Source organism: Oncorhynchus nerka, linkage group LG10 (assembly GCF_034236695.1).
Source record: "Oncorhynchus nerka isolate Pitt River linkage group LG10, Oner_Uvic_2.0, whole genome shotgun sequence".
Classification (NCBI taxonomy): Eukaryota; Metazoa; Chordata; class Actinopteri; order Salmoniformes; family Salmonidae; genus Oncorhynchus; species Oncorhynchus nerka.
The window spans coordinates 77,413,119-77,430,475 of NC_088405.1; the positions used below are offsets into that span (position 1 = coordinate 77,413,119).

The 17,357-nt window shown below is 40.8% G+C and overlaps 1 protein-coding gene across 5 annotated transcripts in view; it reads right to left on the reverse strand.

Annotated features, from left to right (window-relative positions):
• Positions 1 to 474: 474 nt before the first annotated feature.
• Positions 475 to 17,357, reverse strand: part of LOC115136021 (opioid-binding protein/cell adhesion molecule-like) — a 442,403-nt gene continuing 425,520 nt past the window's right edge. For 2 of the 5 annotated variants that reach the window (XM_029671351.2, XM_029671349.2), the window contains 5 exons: positions 11,274 to 11,402; positions 10,399 to 10,519; positions 7,811 to 7,962; positions 7,165 to 7,200; positions 475 to 4,483 (listed from right to left, as the gene is read on the reverse strand). In XM_029671351.2, the coding sequence (XP_029527211.1) occupies positions 4,380 to 4,483; positions 7,165 to 7,200; positions 7,811 to 7,962; positions 10,399 to 10,519; positions 11,274 to 11,402 (542 nt within the window). In that variant the 3' untranslated portion in view covers positions 475 to 4,379. Of the gene's footprint in view, positions 4,576 to 7,164; positions 7,201 to 7,810; positions 7,963 to 10,398; positions 10,520 to 11,273; positions 11,403 to 17,357 lie in introns of all 5 variants that reach the window. The other 3 variants (XM_029671354.2, XM_029671352.2, XM_029671353.2) reach the window with 3 other exon arrangements.

Here is a 17,357-nt window from a genome sequence, read left to right on the forward strand (position 1 = left end):
AATTGATAGGTGAGAGGAGAGCATTTGTACTACAGTATTCACTCAGAAGTAAGAGTCTAGTCATTGGGACATGGCCATTAGCGGGAGTTGGCACAGTGTTTGTACAGGGCCACAGTCAGTCAAGACCAGGGTCAGTGAAAAATCAATGGTACTCTCCGGTCATTGTGACAGTCACCACACTCACTACTCCACAGAGTGCACTTACTCTCTCCACTTTATGGCAGACCACTGGCATGATATGGGGATTTGATTCGCTTAACACAGTTTAGCAGATTGGAAATGTCTCCCAAATGGAAAAATCCAATAGGCAGGTCTGTCATGTGGGTCCTAGAGAGGTATGGCTGACAAGGTGGTGGGACACAGAGCCTGGAGACACCAGGTGAGTTAAATTACCCAATGAAGCAAACACGCGAATGGCTGACTTGCAATTCCAAACCATGGCATTGAGCATACTCAAACAAAGATCATGGGGCATTTAAGATACATGTTTTTTTTATTATTGTCAGTCTTAAATATGAACACACAATCTTCATAAAGAAAATACATATGAATCAACAATCTTACATTACAGGGAGTCAAATAGAATGTAATTTTCTCTTCACTTTGGAATCAACCAGAATTAAGGGATTACTGTGACCTATGCCGGGTGAATGACTTGACTGTACTGTATTGGAGTAGAGGGAATGTGTGTGTCATCAGAAATTCAAATTCATTTGATCATGAGATTTGGTCATGCACCAACACAGAAATGTCCTTTTATAACAACTGAGACAAGCACATCCGTATGCCGCCAATGTCTACAACTTTGTCACTGCTATTTCCAAAGTCCCTATTCCAAAAGGAATTATTCCAAACTGCAATGCATACTCAACAAATGTCACGTCACAAACAGCACTATACTAAAGGGTAGGTGCAATATAAGCTCAATCAAAAACAATAGTTGGAAATAGGTTTCTGTGATGGTTATACCGTGGACTTCTCAGAAGCCCCAGCTGTTGCTTTCTGTACATATGTTTTGAAACAACTGCAAAAAATAAAAAAAATAAAACACTTTTATTGAATCTACCCTTAGCATGGCCTTTAATTCATTGAGTCCACATAATGATATAGTTTCCGTCACTAGACGGAGGTTAACCCCAGATTTCCATATCTTTCAACAGGCATTGGGATCCGTTTTGTCAGTAAAAATGTGTGATGCCATCACCACAGAGAAAACTTATTCAACCTTTATTTATCCCGTGGAGGTCTGAATACCTCTTTTACAAGGGTAATAATCATGTGGTATTTATTTCAAAAATAGTTTTGGGGTGCAAACCATTACGCTGATGTATTTTGCACCAATCATGACATGCATTAAAGTGATATTCCTAATCAGTGTAAAATCAATGCAGCTCTCACACAGACATCACACATTTTAAATGTGTGATGAATGCACCCAATTATCTGCTGTAATATGGCCTATTCTGATGGCAGCACCACAGGTTTGGACCATTAACATGTCAAATATTTCTTAACATCAAAATGTGTCCCTTTCTCCCCATTTGCGAATAAAATATTGAAGGCAGACTTCACTATATGTTATCATCGTACATGGCATGGTGACCTCCTGCTTCCAGACATCAACAACAGAAAACTGCCAAAACTGACTGTTAATCTGGGCCCTCGCCTGAGGCATGCCCATTTAAGGAAGAACCAATAGTAACAGGCCTGGCAGATTAGATGTTGATTTCTGGGAGCAAAGCAATAAATTGTCCCGCTGTGTATGATGATGAATTCACAACGTTGAATCTACCTTTAAGACCTCTAAATTAGGATTTGTTTTTATACATCAGTCCCTTACAATCATCCTTTTAGCCACAGTGAACCACTCGATTGGGGTTTCTCATTGTAAATGATTTGTTGTTCATGAGCTCCACAAGTGCACTGCCTGATAGATGTAACGTTAAAAACAACACAGGAACGAATCATTTCGGATCAGACCCCCCCTGTCCATGCCATTGTATTCATTATGATCTAAAATACAAAAAATATCCCAGATCAGCACTCTTACTCTGAGACACTTTGTGAATATGGGTCCAGATATTTTAATAGAGTTTAAAAAATGATCACAAGGAAGAGCAACTGCTGTGCAGTTTATAAACTGGGCCAAAGGGTTGATGGCATTGCACAGAAGAAAGCTGCAAAATTCTTGCATATTGATTTCACAGAGCATTGTGTGCTTTCCTGTTATACAAAAACAAATTGAGCATTGAGCAAACGTCTGTAGTAGATGTTTTCTCTATAGAGTCAGACTAAGTGGATGTTGTGTTACATAGAAAGGTTACAGGAAGTATTGTTGTAGCTCCTGAGTGTGTCATTGGTGACAAGGTCACAGAGGAGACAAATATATGCCTGATTTCAAATCAATCCAAACTCGGCCCTGATTATTTAACCCGGTATACAACACTAAATTATAATATATTAATGGACTGTATGTATATGTGCTCTATTGGGAGACAATATATGTAAAACATTTGCATTTCCAGTCAAAGTACATTTGCATGTACATTCCAGTACATTTACATGTACCAGTTCAACACAACCAAACAATTAATACTTATTGGTTATGAGAGGGTATTTTGTAACAACAACTAAAAAAGACAAACTAATGGCTGAGAGGTCTTTGGGCTCTTTTAGGGGCAAATACTAACCTCCACTTCAGTCCAATTTCCACTAAGTCTCCCATTGACATCAATGCATCAAAGTGAAAATGTTACTTAAAGGGATACTTCAAGATTTTGGCAATGAAGCCCTTTATCTACTTCCCCAGAGTCAGATGAACTTGTGGATACCATTTTCTCTGTGAGCAGTTTAAAAGAAGTTGTTAACTATAGTTAGCACAATTGCTAACTAGTGTTAGTCCATGGTAACTGCTAGCATGCTAGTAGATCCCATAGACTTCTAGTCATTGCGCTAAGCTAGTTAGCATTGGATCGTGAAACTACCTCTAACTGCCTTCATACTGGATGCAGATTCATAAAAGTGGTATCCGTGAGTTCATCTTAAGTAGATAATGGGTTTCATTGCCAAAATCCCAAAGTATCCTTTCAAGTGCAAGTTAGAATTTGCCCTTAGAGTGATCCATAGAGTTGCTATTGGACACAATCTTACTCCTTAGCCTCTTTGTTACCAACACTGTTGAGATGGGAATACTTCAGAATTGACCCTAGTGTGCAAATGACCCATGTAAATACATATAACTTAAAGTACCTTAAAGTAAAACCAGTTGTAGTAACATTAATAACATTTGTGAGAGATTACATTACTTGAAGTTAGATGTCCACACAAATGGAAATAACTTCCTTCCCATTCATAACTAGTTAAGTCATTCTTTACACCACCTTGTGTAGACTTGTGCCAGCTAAAAGGGAGGAAAAACAAGCTCTTTGCCTAAATAATCACAATTACAGCTTTGATATTGTATTTACCCCTTTCAAAATATGTGTTAAAATCCCCAAAATAGATAGAATAGCACAAACAACTGAAAATATCACAATTGACATTGCTGAGAAAATATAATTTCTTATTAACCATTGTTGTGGTTTGTCAATGTGTCGGAATCAGAAATAGGTTTAAATTATAATTACACCAACAACAAAAAACATGATAACAGGCTTTTAGGTCCTAGAGTGATTTCAGTCCATCTGCTTCACTGCCTGTTTGAAATGTTTGTTTCATTCACCTCATACACTTAACTCTTGGGGATAAGAATCTTGGTGCTAAAGCGTCTATCATAGTCCAAAATGTGTACGCATACGCACAGCAGTGTTCTGGAATATTGGCATTCATACTTTTCAAATTCTCAAGCTTTTTCTCCAACCGTTACCACATTCAAATGAATAAAGGACGCGTATCGGAGCGGCGTTGGTTGGGAATTGTTGGGAGGTGCGCTTTCGGGCTGTGCATTCCCCGCGGATGGTGGTCTCAGAGCCGCGTAGCTATGTCACAATGGGATGCCGGACTATTGCGTCTTAACGTCAATGGACTATGATTTACGCTTAAGACTCTTGGGGCTAAGATGACTATGTCACTCGGTAGAAACTGAAATAAATAAATGTAAATAACAGACAAACCACACCCAAAAAGAAACATTTGAGAATCATACCATAATGGGAGGGGAAACGAAAACAAATCAAAACTCAAAAAATCCAATGTTGTTATGTCCTTAAAACTCCTAAAATTAACAAAGAAAAATGTGTATGTTACATAATACGTTTTAGAGGTTTGACATGATGTAATAGGGTAGCCCATGCACTCATGTGCATCACGTTTGTGGTTCCGGGTGAGAGAAAACACACAAACCACGCAACCTTGCCTCGGAAGCCAGAAAGCCTACTGCATCAAAACCTGAGCAGAAACTGAAGGATGGCCAGAAGTAGACAGGTGTAGGTGTGTACATGCGTCCCCATCGAGCCGCTGTTCCCATCCTGCACTGCTCCGGGTCCTGTTGTGGCCAAGGGGGATGGCAGAGGAGAGGGAACAAAACATTTGGATGAGTTTGTGGTGTTCAAGATTGGTTTTGCTGACTTGAACCTTCTGATCTGCAGATAACAAGTGATTCACTGCTCTAATACCTTCTCCCCGGCACTCCACAGAAAAGCAACAAATGGATTGCAGTAATTGACACAAGGCACATAATCAACTACACCCCGGGCCAAACGCCTGCTAGTGCCATTAGGTACCCACCTCAAAAGGGAACATTGTTATTCATCCCAGTTCTGTTTACTTATTATTCAGCATAGAGATGTCCAAGTTATCCCTGGCATAGCTAGGGTACCTAAGCTAGCTATGCTAATCAGGTCATTCCCAGACTACAGAATACTCAGATTCCTGCTGATGGAATGTTTAATTGGGGGCACTTTGGCGGCCATTTAAGCATTGCTAAAGCATCTGTTCTCTTCCTCTCATCACCAGCAAGCCCTGTTGACTTGAGCCCTTATCACCGCCGTTATTATCATCTTACTGTATGATATTATGAAACCTTGACCAACCAAGCCGGCTGCCTGGTTCAGCCATAATTGTGGCTGGTTGTAAACAAGCTAATCAACTGAGGGAAGGGAGACAAGCAATAACCATTGATAGACAGTGGAGGAAAGAGCAGGACCAGGGACTTTTTTTCTTGGTTGGTAGGAGGTCTGTGAGTTTTTAATCTAAATTGAAGCATGATAGCAGAGGCTGGGCTAACGATGTGGGGCCTGGAGCAATAAGGGAGTTGTAGGATGGTCCAATTAAAATGTCAAACCACTTACTTATTCACTAAAACAATCTTGTGAGTTTCAGAATATCCTATAGCATATCATGTATTCCTGCTAATTACAGTACATGTTTACCGCAATAGCAGTTAAAAAATGGTTGTGATGGTGGTATTAGATCCACCACCATATTTTACTGTAGGGATGAGGTATATCTACATATGCATTGATCTTTTGAAGGCCAAACCCACCACTAGTGAGCGTGGCCAAGGAGATCAATTTTCATGTCATATGACCGTAGCACCGGTTCCAATCCAAGTGCCAATGCCGTTTAGCAAAGATTAGGCGGTGCTATGGCCAGACGACATGAAAATAGAGCTGTTTGGCCATGCACACCAATGATTTGGCCTTCGAAAGAACAATACATATGCAGGAAATACCTCATCCTTACTGTACAACATGGCGGTGGATCTTTGATCTTATGGGGCTATTTTGCTTCCACTTGTCCTGGGACCCTTGTTAAGGTCAACGGCATAATTAACTTTACAAGTATATTTTAGCCAAAAACTTGGTTGCCTCTGTTAGGAGGCTGAAACTTGGCTGCAAGTAGATCTTCCAGCAAGACATCTTTCTTCTTTAGATATTTTTTTACTACTTGTTAATAAACAAAACCTCCCTGAGCAACTGTATTAGTTTAAAATAATATATATATTTTTATTATTTTTTATTTTATTTTAATTATTTATTTTATAGTCTTCATTATTCATTTTTATCAAAGGATCCAATAATTCCTCACCCTACTGTAAATAAATATTGGACCACATGGGGCATTATCGAGTGAGAGAGAGGGACGATAATTATTACATTTTTTACTTTGAAGCCGAGTACCGTTAATACAATGACTTCTAATTTCCCTTTGATTTTCTTGGAGTTCACCAGGCTTTCTTTTGGGACATCTATCCAATTATGCTGCCACTGTAGATTATTCCTAAACCTGCATGTGGATAATTACAATAATAGTTCTGCTTTCCCCCCACAATCCAAATCAAAGCAATTAATACATCTCTGAAGAGGAGCCCCACAGTTAATGGATCCTGTTTCACTTACATTCCAATCATGTCTAATTAATACAAAAAATGATGATGCTGAGAACACATCAAATGTCAATATTCATTGCTAACACATTGCTAAGAGGTCAGTCATAGTGCTACACTATAGTAGTAACCTTTATTACAAGTATTCATTAATGACAAACTAGAGGGAAGGAAGAATTAGACATTAGAGATTTCTATATAGACACAAATCAACAACTAGATGGACAAATTGCATAACAAATTGTTACAACCGTTAAAACACACACATGATCCATCACAAATGATAGTTGTAGGACAGATAGATACTTACACAGCAGATGAAGCACATGCAAAATCAAAATAAAGCCATGCCACATGGCGAGCCGGTTAGGCGGTTGAAAAAAGAAGAACAAAACACGGTTAGAAAAACCTTTAAAAGCTCAGAGCTCTTCATTTACCATTTCCACGACGATTCCAGTGACATACTTTCTCCTTATCAGCCTGGGAGAATTCTCCCAGGAAATGTCACCTGTCAGATATACCTTTTAACTTCTTATCAATATTAATAAATGGAATTGAAAGCTAATAAAGTTATCATAAGAAGTCAGAATAGCCCAGTAACTCTGACAATCTAATTTCGTCAGGCTGAGCTTAAACACTATATAATCCCTTTCAGTTTGCAGAAACATAGTCCTCCTGTCACCTCAGTATTAGCATTGTATGATACTCCAGTGATATTGGCATATAATCAGTTTGTTGTCGATGTGAAAATGGCAATGCTTATCATGCATTGTTAGAATGCTGTTAGCGCATCAGAGAGTGGGTCGAAACACATGCTCATGCCGAATACCGGTACTAACCTTGCAATAGTGTTGAGCTAGTGGGTTCAATAACCTCTACACCAGAAAAACGGAACAGAACAGAGCAAAATATATAAAAACGAACAAAAGCAAACAATCATAGACATTGCTGCCTTAATATGAACAACGTGAAAATAAAGCTGGTGAATGACTTTTTAGCCTCGTGGGTGCAGTGTTAAAAGGCATACAGTGAGGTGGAAGATGTTGCTGTTAACCTAAATCATTATGATGTTGTATTAGATTAAGGCACAGATGACTAAATTGAGTATATGCAGTTATTCTTACATTAAATCAGCTTCAGACTGATGTTAAGCATGGAAATGTCCTCAGTTATTTATATCAAATAAATCACATAAAAAGGAATAAAAGTCCATTCAAAGTGAAATGAGAATCATGTCGAAATAACACAACATTTTCAGTACACTTTATGATAACAGGCATTAATACATTATTTCTAAACTATTAATAAATAAGTATTTCATTATTTGTAAACATTCATAGTATACCTTTACAACAGGTCAAATACTTTATGAAGCATTTAGGGACATGTATCGTGGCCTTTTCGTGAAAGTTATTATAATGTGTTACCAACATACAACATGTTCATTTTGTTGCACCTGGAACACATGGTAATTAATGTACTCACCATACAGGACAAAGCGTGTGTTGGAGCTGCCCAGTTTGTTAATGGCGATGCAAGTGTAGTTGCCGTAGTCGGCCTCAGAGACATTGAAGAAGGTCAACTTGGAGAGCTGCCCGGCATCTTCGATCTCCATGCCGTCAAAACCATTGAAGATCCTTGAAGAGAGATGCACACCTCTGTAGTCAATGAATGAATAAAGGAATTTATTTAAGAATGTAAAATACATAGTGTCTTTGGAAAGTATTCAGACCCCTTGACTTTAACCACATTTTGTTAGGTTACTCTTATTCTAAAATTCTAAAACTTATTCTAAAATATATATATTTTTAAATGTGCTTGATCTTGACACAGTACCCAATAATGACAAAGCGAAAACAGGTTATTGGAATTTTTGCTAATTTATAAAATGTAAAATTTACATAAATATTCAGACCTTTTACTCAGTACTTTGTTGAAGCACCATTGGCATCGATTGCAGCCTTCTTGGATATGCCGCTACAAGCTTGGCACACCTGAATTTGGGGAGTTTCTCCCCTTCCTCTCTGCAAATCCTCTCAAGCTCTGTCAGGTTGGATGGGGAGCGTTGCTGCGCACCTATTTTCAGGTCTCTCCGGAGATGTTCGATCCGGTTCAAGTCCGGGCTCTGGCTGGGCCACTCAAGGACATTCAGAGACTTGTCCCAAAGCCACTCCTGCATTGTCTTGGCTGTGAGCTTAGGGTTGTTGTCCTGTTGGTAGGTGAACCTTCTCCCCAGTCTGAGGTCCTGAGCACTCTAGCACAGGTTTTCATCAAGGATCTCTCTGTACTTTGCTCTGTTCATCTTTGCCTCGATCCTGATTAGTCTCTCAGTCCCTGCTGCTGATAAACATCCCCACATCATGATGCTGCCACCCCCATGCTTCACCGTAGGGATGGTGTCAGGTTTCCTCCAGATGTGACGCTTGGCATTCAGGTCAAAGAGTTCAATCTTGGTTTCATCAGACCAGAGAATCTGGTTTCTCATGGTCTGAGAGTCTTGAGGTGGCTTTTGGCAAACTCCAAGCGGGCTGTCATGTGCTTTTTACTGAGCGGCTTCCGTCTGGCCACTCTACCATAAAGGCCTGATTAGTGGAGTGCTGCAGAGATAGTTGTCCTTCTGGAAGGTTCTCCCATCTCCACAGAGGAACTCTGTCAGAGTAACCATCGGGTTCTTGGCCAGCTCTAGGAAGAGTCTTGGTGGTTCAAAACGTCTTCCATTTAAGAATGATGGAGGCCACTGTGTTCTTGGGGATATTCGATTTTGCAGAATGTTTTTGGTACACTTCCCCAGATCTGTATCTCGACACAATCCTGTCTCGGAGATCTTCTGACAATTGCTTCGACCTCAAGGCTTGGTTTTTTTCTCTGATATGCACTGTCAACTGTGGGACGTTATATAGACAGGTGTGTGCCTTTCCAAATCATGTCCAATCAATTGAATTTACCACAGGTGGACTCCAATCAAGTTGTATAAACATCTCAAGTATGATCAATGGAAAGTCTCAATTTCGAGTCTCAAATCAAAGTGTCTGAATACTTTTAAAAAAATCTGTTTTCGCTTTGTCATTATTGGGTATTGTGCGTAGTTTGCGGATGATGTTATTTCATTTAATCCATTTTAGAATAAAGCTGTAACGTAAGAAAATGTGGAAAAAATTAAGCAGTCTGAATACTTAAGGCACAGTATACACTGAGTGTACAAAAAAATAGGAACACCGGCTCTTTCCATGAAATTGACCTACGAGGTGAATCCAGGTGAAAGCTATAATCGCTTATAGATGTCACTTGTTAAATCTACTTCAATCAGTGTAGATGAAGGGAAGGAGACAGGTTAATGAAGGATTTTTAAGCCTTGAAACAAGTGGGACATAGATTGTGTATGTGTGGCAGTAAGCCGTTGAATGGGCAAGACAGTGCCTTTGAACGGTGTATGATAGTAGATGCCGGGAGTGTCAAGAAATGTAAGGCTGCTGGGTTTTTCACGCTCAACAGTTTCCCAAGTGTATCAAGAATGGTCCATTACCCAAACAACATCTAGTCTTGTTGACTCAATGCCCCAATGAATTGAGGCTGTTCTGAGGGCAAAAGGGGTGCAACTCAATGTTAGGAAGGTGTTCCTAATGTTTTGTACACTCAGTGTAGAGCTGCCTCAGCCATGTGAGTACAGCAATGCACACAATTCTTGTGTTACTCACAACCTACTTGTATGGAAACTTACTGCAGCTAGGGGTTTGGGAAAGTCTGAGATGACCACCACGACGTCTACATTTTATGTCATTTTATCTTAACTATATGTTATAATTTATTGCAATTTCCAAGCAGGTTCAATGGCAGGGGAAATGACAGTGTCTTGACCACGTACAATGGTAAGATGTGTAATACAAAATGATATACGGCCGTTAGGCTTTGGGTCTCTAACCATAGGGACATTCTACAAGTGTACTCTCTCGCTCTCTCACCTTTGAAAATACTGATGATCTAATGACCTTCCTTGAAAATCTACTTCCAGGAAAATCAAAAAGCCTGGAAAAAGCAGCAATTCAACATGTTTGCAAACATGCACAACGGGTTACCTTCTGTCGTCTCGGTACCACTCGAAGTCTGCCTCGGGTACTGCATCCGCCTCGCACTCCAGCACCCCTCTCTGGCCAAGGGTCACGCCAACGTCTCTGCCCTCTGACACACTGGGGGCATCTACGGGCACACGAGGGCACTCATGGGATCAGTGTTCCAGAGACGGGGTCAAAGTATCACGCAGGGGTCATGTGTAAATAGCAGAGCGAGGATTTGGTCCATCCAGAAAGGAAGTTCCTCTATCTGAACAGCTGTAATCAAGTTGAAAGCCATTCTTCTTTGGAGAACCAATTTGTAAATGCAGAGGGGTTTAATTTAACTGGTACTTCAGAGCACAGTTAATGTTGTAATGATTACAAGGGGAGTATAATAAGATCAACGATTCCTGTCTTTTAAAAATACATTAAAATGCCCAATTTATGGCAACATGCATCAAATACCTTTACCCATAGACAGCCAATAAGGCATGATGTATAGCAAGCACAAATTCTTATATATATTTTTTCTTTCACAAACTGTTTTTCTGGTGAAGTGTAAAAACAATAAAGCTAAACCCAAATCAAAACTGATTTCACGTAAATGGAACCCTACAAGTTTTTCTGGAGAACTGGAACAAAGTTAAGATTAACCCAAACTGAGCTTCATCCATTCATCTATATTAAATTATTGGTCATGAGACCATTGACTCAGAGAAACTGTCTGCAAGGGAATGGAATGCCTATTGCACATTGTAGCAAATGGAAAACGTTTTGCAACAAAAACAAGTCTCTCTTATTGGACAAGTTCAGTGGTAGTCCCTCCCCAATTTGGCCCATTTGCTTCCGTTTCGTTCCTAGTAAAATACATGTCAGGACTGGGTTGACATTGAACTCACAGTTGACTGTGATCTCCACGGTCTGGACATCTGTGGCGATGTCATTGACGGCGGTGCACTCGTAGGTCCCCGCTCTCTGTCTGGAGATACTGGGGATGTCCAGGTACTCGTCCTCCGATGCCAGGTCACCTGTGGAGGTTTTATTTTTTATTTCACCATTATATAACCAGGTAGGCTAGTTGAGAACAAGTTATCATTTACAACTGCGATCTGGCAGTTAAAGAAAAGAAGTGCGACACAAACAACAACACAGAGTTACACATGGAATAAACAAACATACAGTCAATAATGCAGTAGAAAAAAGTCTATATACAGTGTGTGCAAACAAGGTAGGATAAGGGAGGTAAGGCAATGAATAGGCCATGGTGGCGAAGTAATTACAATATAGCAATTAAACACTGGAATGGTAGATGTGCAGATGATGAATGTGCAAGTAGAGATCCTGGGGTGCAAAGGAGCAAGATAAATAAATAAATACAGTATGGGGATGAGGTAGTTGGATTGACTATTTACAAATGGGCTATGTACAGGTGCAGTGATCTGTGAGCTGCTCTGAAAGCCAGTGATTAAAGTCAGTGAGGGAGCTTCAGAGATTTTTGCAAATCGTTCCAGTCATTGGCCGCAAAGAACTGGAAGGAAAGACGACCAAAGGGGGAATTGGCTTTGGGGGTGACCAGTGAGATATACCTGCTGGAGCGTGTGCTACGGGTGGGTGCTGCTATGGTGACCAGTGAGCGGAGATAAGGCAAGGCTTTACCTAGCAGAGACTTGTAGATAACCTGTAGCCAGTTTTAAACCTTAACATTTGCATTTCCTGCAACAACAGGGTAATCAAATTAAGATCCTACATCTGTAACTACACTCAGAAATATAATTGACTAATTAACCACATTTCCATCCACAGGTTTTATGAGAGTAAAGTCATACCATATAAAAGAAAACAACGTTTTGGTACAATTTTATAAATGCTGATGATCATTTGTTCATTCGACATGGTGAGATCTTTTTGTGTCGGTAAAATGTATTATTCGAGAAATAGCGGTGGAAACACATTTATGCGCAAATATTGACACAGTATAACAACCATCAAATTGAAGTAAACTTGGGAGTCACACGATGACATGGTGTGTGGTCCTCCAACTACAACTTGGGAAATCATGCAGTTCATTAGGCTACAGACTAAATAAGTTATAATGAACTTCACAGGGTGGTGAAAGTGCATGGTGATCTTGATGCTCCTATCCAATACATATTGGGGGGGCACTCATGGCAACAGCTCGCATATACAGTGCGGATAGGTTGTGTGGGTAGGCAAGTCTACATGATGAAATTATTATGGATAAGATCAAGAATATTTTTATTTGTCAAATGGCAGCCAAGCATCAAGAATCATGTCACCAGAATAAGTGCCAAGACCAGAGTAGGCACATTTAACGCAACAGTTTTTGTTGAAAATGCAATGGAAACACATTGAACTTTATATTTTTATTCGGTAGATAAAAACTTAAGCAAAAAAGTACATTTTGTGTGCACTACGTCATCACACTGATTTCTATCTGTAACAAGTTAGTTTAATGGAAACACCACTGGTGGGAACTTTGGCATATTTACTTCATGCGGATTTTGGATATTTGCATGAAAATCTGTCGCCAATTGGATGGAAACCTAGCTATTGGCTACATCAGAAAGAACTGATGTTATTCTAAGTCAAGCTCAACTGCAAGCTCCCACGACTCCAAGCAACAATGATTCATGAACTGATTTACTAGCCAGCTGCCAATGAACCGTTTTTGTTTCAGGATTCTGACCGAAGGAAAGGTTGAAGTCTGAATCAATTGGAGATGAACCCAGAACATGCACAAATCAGCAGTGTACCACAAATATTTAAAAAAATATATAGATCAATCATTTAATAAGCTGACATATGTACATCATATGTTAGAAACAATGAAAATACTTTTCCATGTTTATCTGTCATTTGTTTCAGGGAATTGAAGGGTGGGGGGATAACTAATGTCTTCAACTGATATTGTCTGTCTTGTGGAAAACTGAAAATGTATAGATAAAAAAATCATATTATATATACAGTGCCTTTGGAAAGTATTCAGGCCCCTTGACTTTTTCCACATTGTTACATTACAGCCTTATTCTAAAATTGATTAAAGAAAACATCTACACGCAATAGCCCATAATAACGATGCAAAAACAGTTGTTTTGCAAATGTACAAAAAAAAATGAAATACCTTATTTACATACTGTAAGTATTCAGACCCTTTGGTATGAGACTTGAAATTGAGCTCAGCTGCATCCTGTTTCCATTGATCATGTCACGCCTGCTCCCACTCTTCCCCCCTGGCGCTCAAGGGCGCCAGGCTCCCCAGCATTGCGCACTCCTGCCATCATCATTACGCACACCTGCCATCATCATTACGCACACCTGCCATCATCATTACGCACACCTGCCTTCCCCCGTCACGCGCATCAGCGATTATTGGACTCACCTGGACTCAATTACCTCTGTCATTACCTTCCCTATATCTGTCTGGTTTCCCACTCTGTTCCCTGCTTCTGCATTGATTGTCCTTGTTTACCCGTGTGCTGACTCTTTTCCTGTCACGTTACCTGTCTGTTCCTCATTAAATTTTCAACTTCCCGTACCTGCTTCTTCTCCCTGGCGTCAGTCCTTATAGATCATCCTTGAGATGTTTCTACAACAATTGGAGTCCAATTGATTGGACATGATTTGGAAAGGAACACACCTGTCTATATAACATTGACAGTGCATGTCTGAGCAAAAACCAAGCCATGAGGTCAATGGAATCTTCCGTAGAGCTCCGAAACACAATTGTGTAGAGGCACAGATCTGGGGAAGGGTCCCAAAATGTTTCTATAGCATTGAAGGATCCCCAAGAACACAGTGGCCTCCATCATTCTTAAATGGAAAAGGTTTTGAACCACCAATATTTTACTCTACCTAGATCTGGCCAACCGACCAAACTGAGCAATCGGGGGAGAAGGGTCTTGGTCAGGGATGTGACCAAGATCCCGATCTTCACTCTGACAGAGCTCTAGAATTCCTCTGTGGAGATGGGAGAACCTTCCAGAAGGACCAACCATCTCTGCAGCACTTCACCAATCAGGCCTTTATGGTAGAGTGGCCAGACAGAAGCCACTCCTCAGTAAAAGCCACATGACAGCCTGCTTGGTTTGACCATGAGAAACACGAAGGCCAAGTGTCACGTCTGGAGGAAACCTGGCACCATCCCTACATGGTGGTGGCAGCAGCACCATGCTGTGGGGATGTTTTTCAGCGGCAGGGACTGGGAGACTAGTCAGGATCGAGGGAAAGATGAATGAAGCAATGTACAGAGAGATCCTTGATGACAACCTGCTCCAGAGCGTTTAGGATGTCAGACTAGGGCAAAGGTTTACCTTCCAACAAGACAACGACCCTAAGCACATAGCCCAGACAATGCAGGAGTGGTTCCGGACAAGACTCTGAATGTCCATGAGTGGCCCAGTCAGAGCCCGATCGAACATCTCTAGAGATACCTGAAAATAGCTCTGCAGCAATGCTCCCCATCCAATCTGGCAAAGCTTGAGAGATATGCAGAGAAGAATGGGAGACAATCCACAAATACAGTTGTGCTAAGCTTGTAACATCATACCCAAGAAGACTATAGGCTGTACTTGCTGAGTAAAGGGTCTGAATACTTGTGATAGTTCAGTTTTTATTTTTATTTTATAAAATGTTTTAAAAAATGATCTAAAAACCTGTTTTTGCTTTGTCATTATGGGATATTGTGTTTTGATTAATGAGAGAGAGAAAAACAATTGAATACATTTTAGCATAAGCCTGTAACGTAACAAAATGTGGAAAAAGTCAAGGAGTGAATATTTCTGTTGTATTCCTCACTCTATCCTTTCCTTAAACACATTGACTCAAAACTTAAAACTGCCTCCACACTCATCACCATTCTGTAAACTGACATTTTGTCGTGGAAAACATGACTAATTGATTAGCGTAACTGCCTTTGTAGTTCCACTTTAGCCATCACTGCTCTGCTCTCAGTATTCACGTTTCTGTTCACCTCACTGTCACATCAATAAAGCAAATCATACAATGTTTCAGTTAAGCTTGAGGGAGAAGGCTTATTCCTTCATGCACAGAACTTAACGTCAAGTACAAAGGACGTACTTGATGTCGAAAAAGATCTTAAAAAAATAAAATAACACTAAGACAAATCTCCCCAGGTATTGTGGGTGACAGTAATGGCATGCACATGTATTCACTTTGCTGAGTTTGAACAGACATGTGACTCCCACCTGGTAGGAGCCATTAACAAAAGCAGTCATGGATGATCTCGGATCACCTGATGAGGGTGTCAGGAGAACCCTCGGAACGCACAGGTGTCAGACAGACCCCACAACGCACAGGTGCCCAGAAAGCCTCGTCCTTCTCTCACTTTTTTCTAGTCTTTCTTGTTTCTCTTGTGCCCCGCTCACTCTCTGGTGTCTCTCTACCTCATCCCGCTTTCTCTCGCTGTCTTTCGTCATTCTCGTTAGCCTCTCGCTCTGTTAGCTCGTTTACCACTACTGCAACGTCAAATTCAGACTGCATCATGGAGCTAAGTATCTGTTTCATAAAAAAATGCATTTGGAGCACTAGAGCTCATATGTGCAGTCGTTTGAAAAAAGTTGATAGTTTTATTGATGCAAAAACTCAACAAATGTTCTTAGGAATGTTATGTGGCCTGCCTAGCAATTAGCGGTTTAAGTCTTGACCGTGGCTTTCCCTTATATCTTTCTGTTCAGACACTCAGAAATGTCAAACTAACTTGCATGTCTGTATATGTGTACCACGCTGTTTATAAAGCAATCTGAATCCATACCATGCTTTCAGGGGGAGTGTACATGAACAATATACCCTCTAGCAGGCTGGGTATCTGTCAACAGAGTTATGGCAGATTATCAAGACAGTGCTCCTGGCTGACCTTTAACTGAGGGGTCAGAGAGGACACAAATCGACCAACTGACCTCGTGTTCAACTCTTGTACACTGTACAGGCAACACTAAACACATACTTCAAGTCTCTATATGTAAAAGGGGTCAACAAGGAGTTACCATAACCAACCAAGCAATTTGCAGAGAAAAGACCAGCGTGAGTAAATCTAACACACTTTAAAGTGTCTAGGTTAAGTATGGCTTTTTACAGTACAACCCAGGCAGTTTGTAGGGCCCATGATTGCCAAGATGGAGGTGTTTATATAAAATCAATAGTTCCCAGCTCATTTTATGGCTGCCGTAAAATGTGTGTCGTTGGGGGAAAGTAGCTAGCAAATCCCACCTCGGCTGGGGGCCCTAGCACGGCCATGGCCTCACTCATTACCGATACGGGCCTGTGTGCCTGTCACCCACTGCGTCAGTAAAGCCAGTGAAAACACAGCGACGTACGGCAGAGGGCACCAGCAGGACTTCTGCTTCCTGTGTGGAGAAAAATGAAAGGACGGCCGTGAGGGACATGTTGGCTCAGCCGAGGCAGAGTTTCCTATCGACTGCAGGCGTTACTGTGCAACTATGAACACAGAAAGCTTGTGTCAGAAATACTGAAATGAACTGTGTTTGTATCAAATATAACGTAGATTGTACCTTTGGGGAACTCAAACAAATAAACACTGTTCAAATGCAATCCGCTGCTTGAAAATCCTGAATACTCAATACTGCAGTACTCAAGTACTTGATAGTGAAGGAGCAGAGGACAAGCTGTAAGTGAGAGACGAGATGCCACAAAGATAACAGCCTCCTGCACACCATATCCCCAGTCACTGACGCAGACTTAGAAATAGAGGACCCTCAGGAGACCACACAGAGCAGAGAGGTGGGGGTGGGAGGGGGCTGGCATATCTCAGGAGGGGCCTGCTCCCGAGGCTCCCATACACTCACTGTGTCTTTGAAAACCGAAGGAGCACCACACTTATGCCGCAGGCAGATTCTGGTTGTAGATAAAGAGAGAGAGGAGAGATAACTCAATACAGAGGGAGAGGGGAGAGAGACTGATAGAGCAAGAGAGAGAGAGGGGAGGGA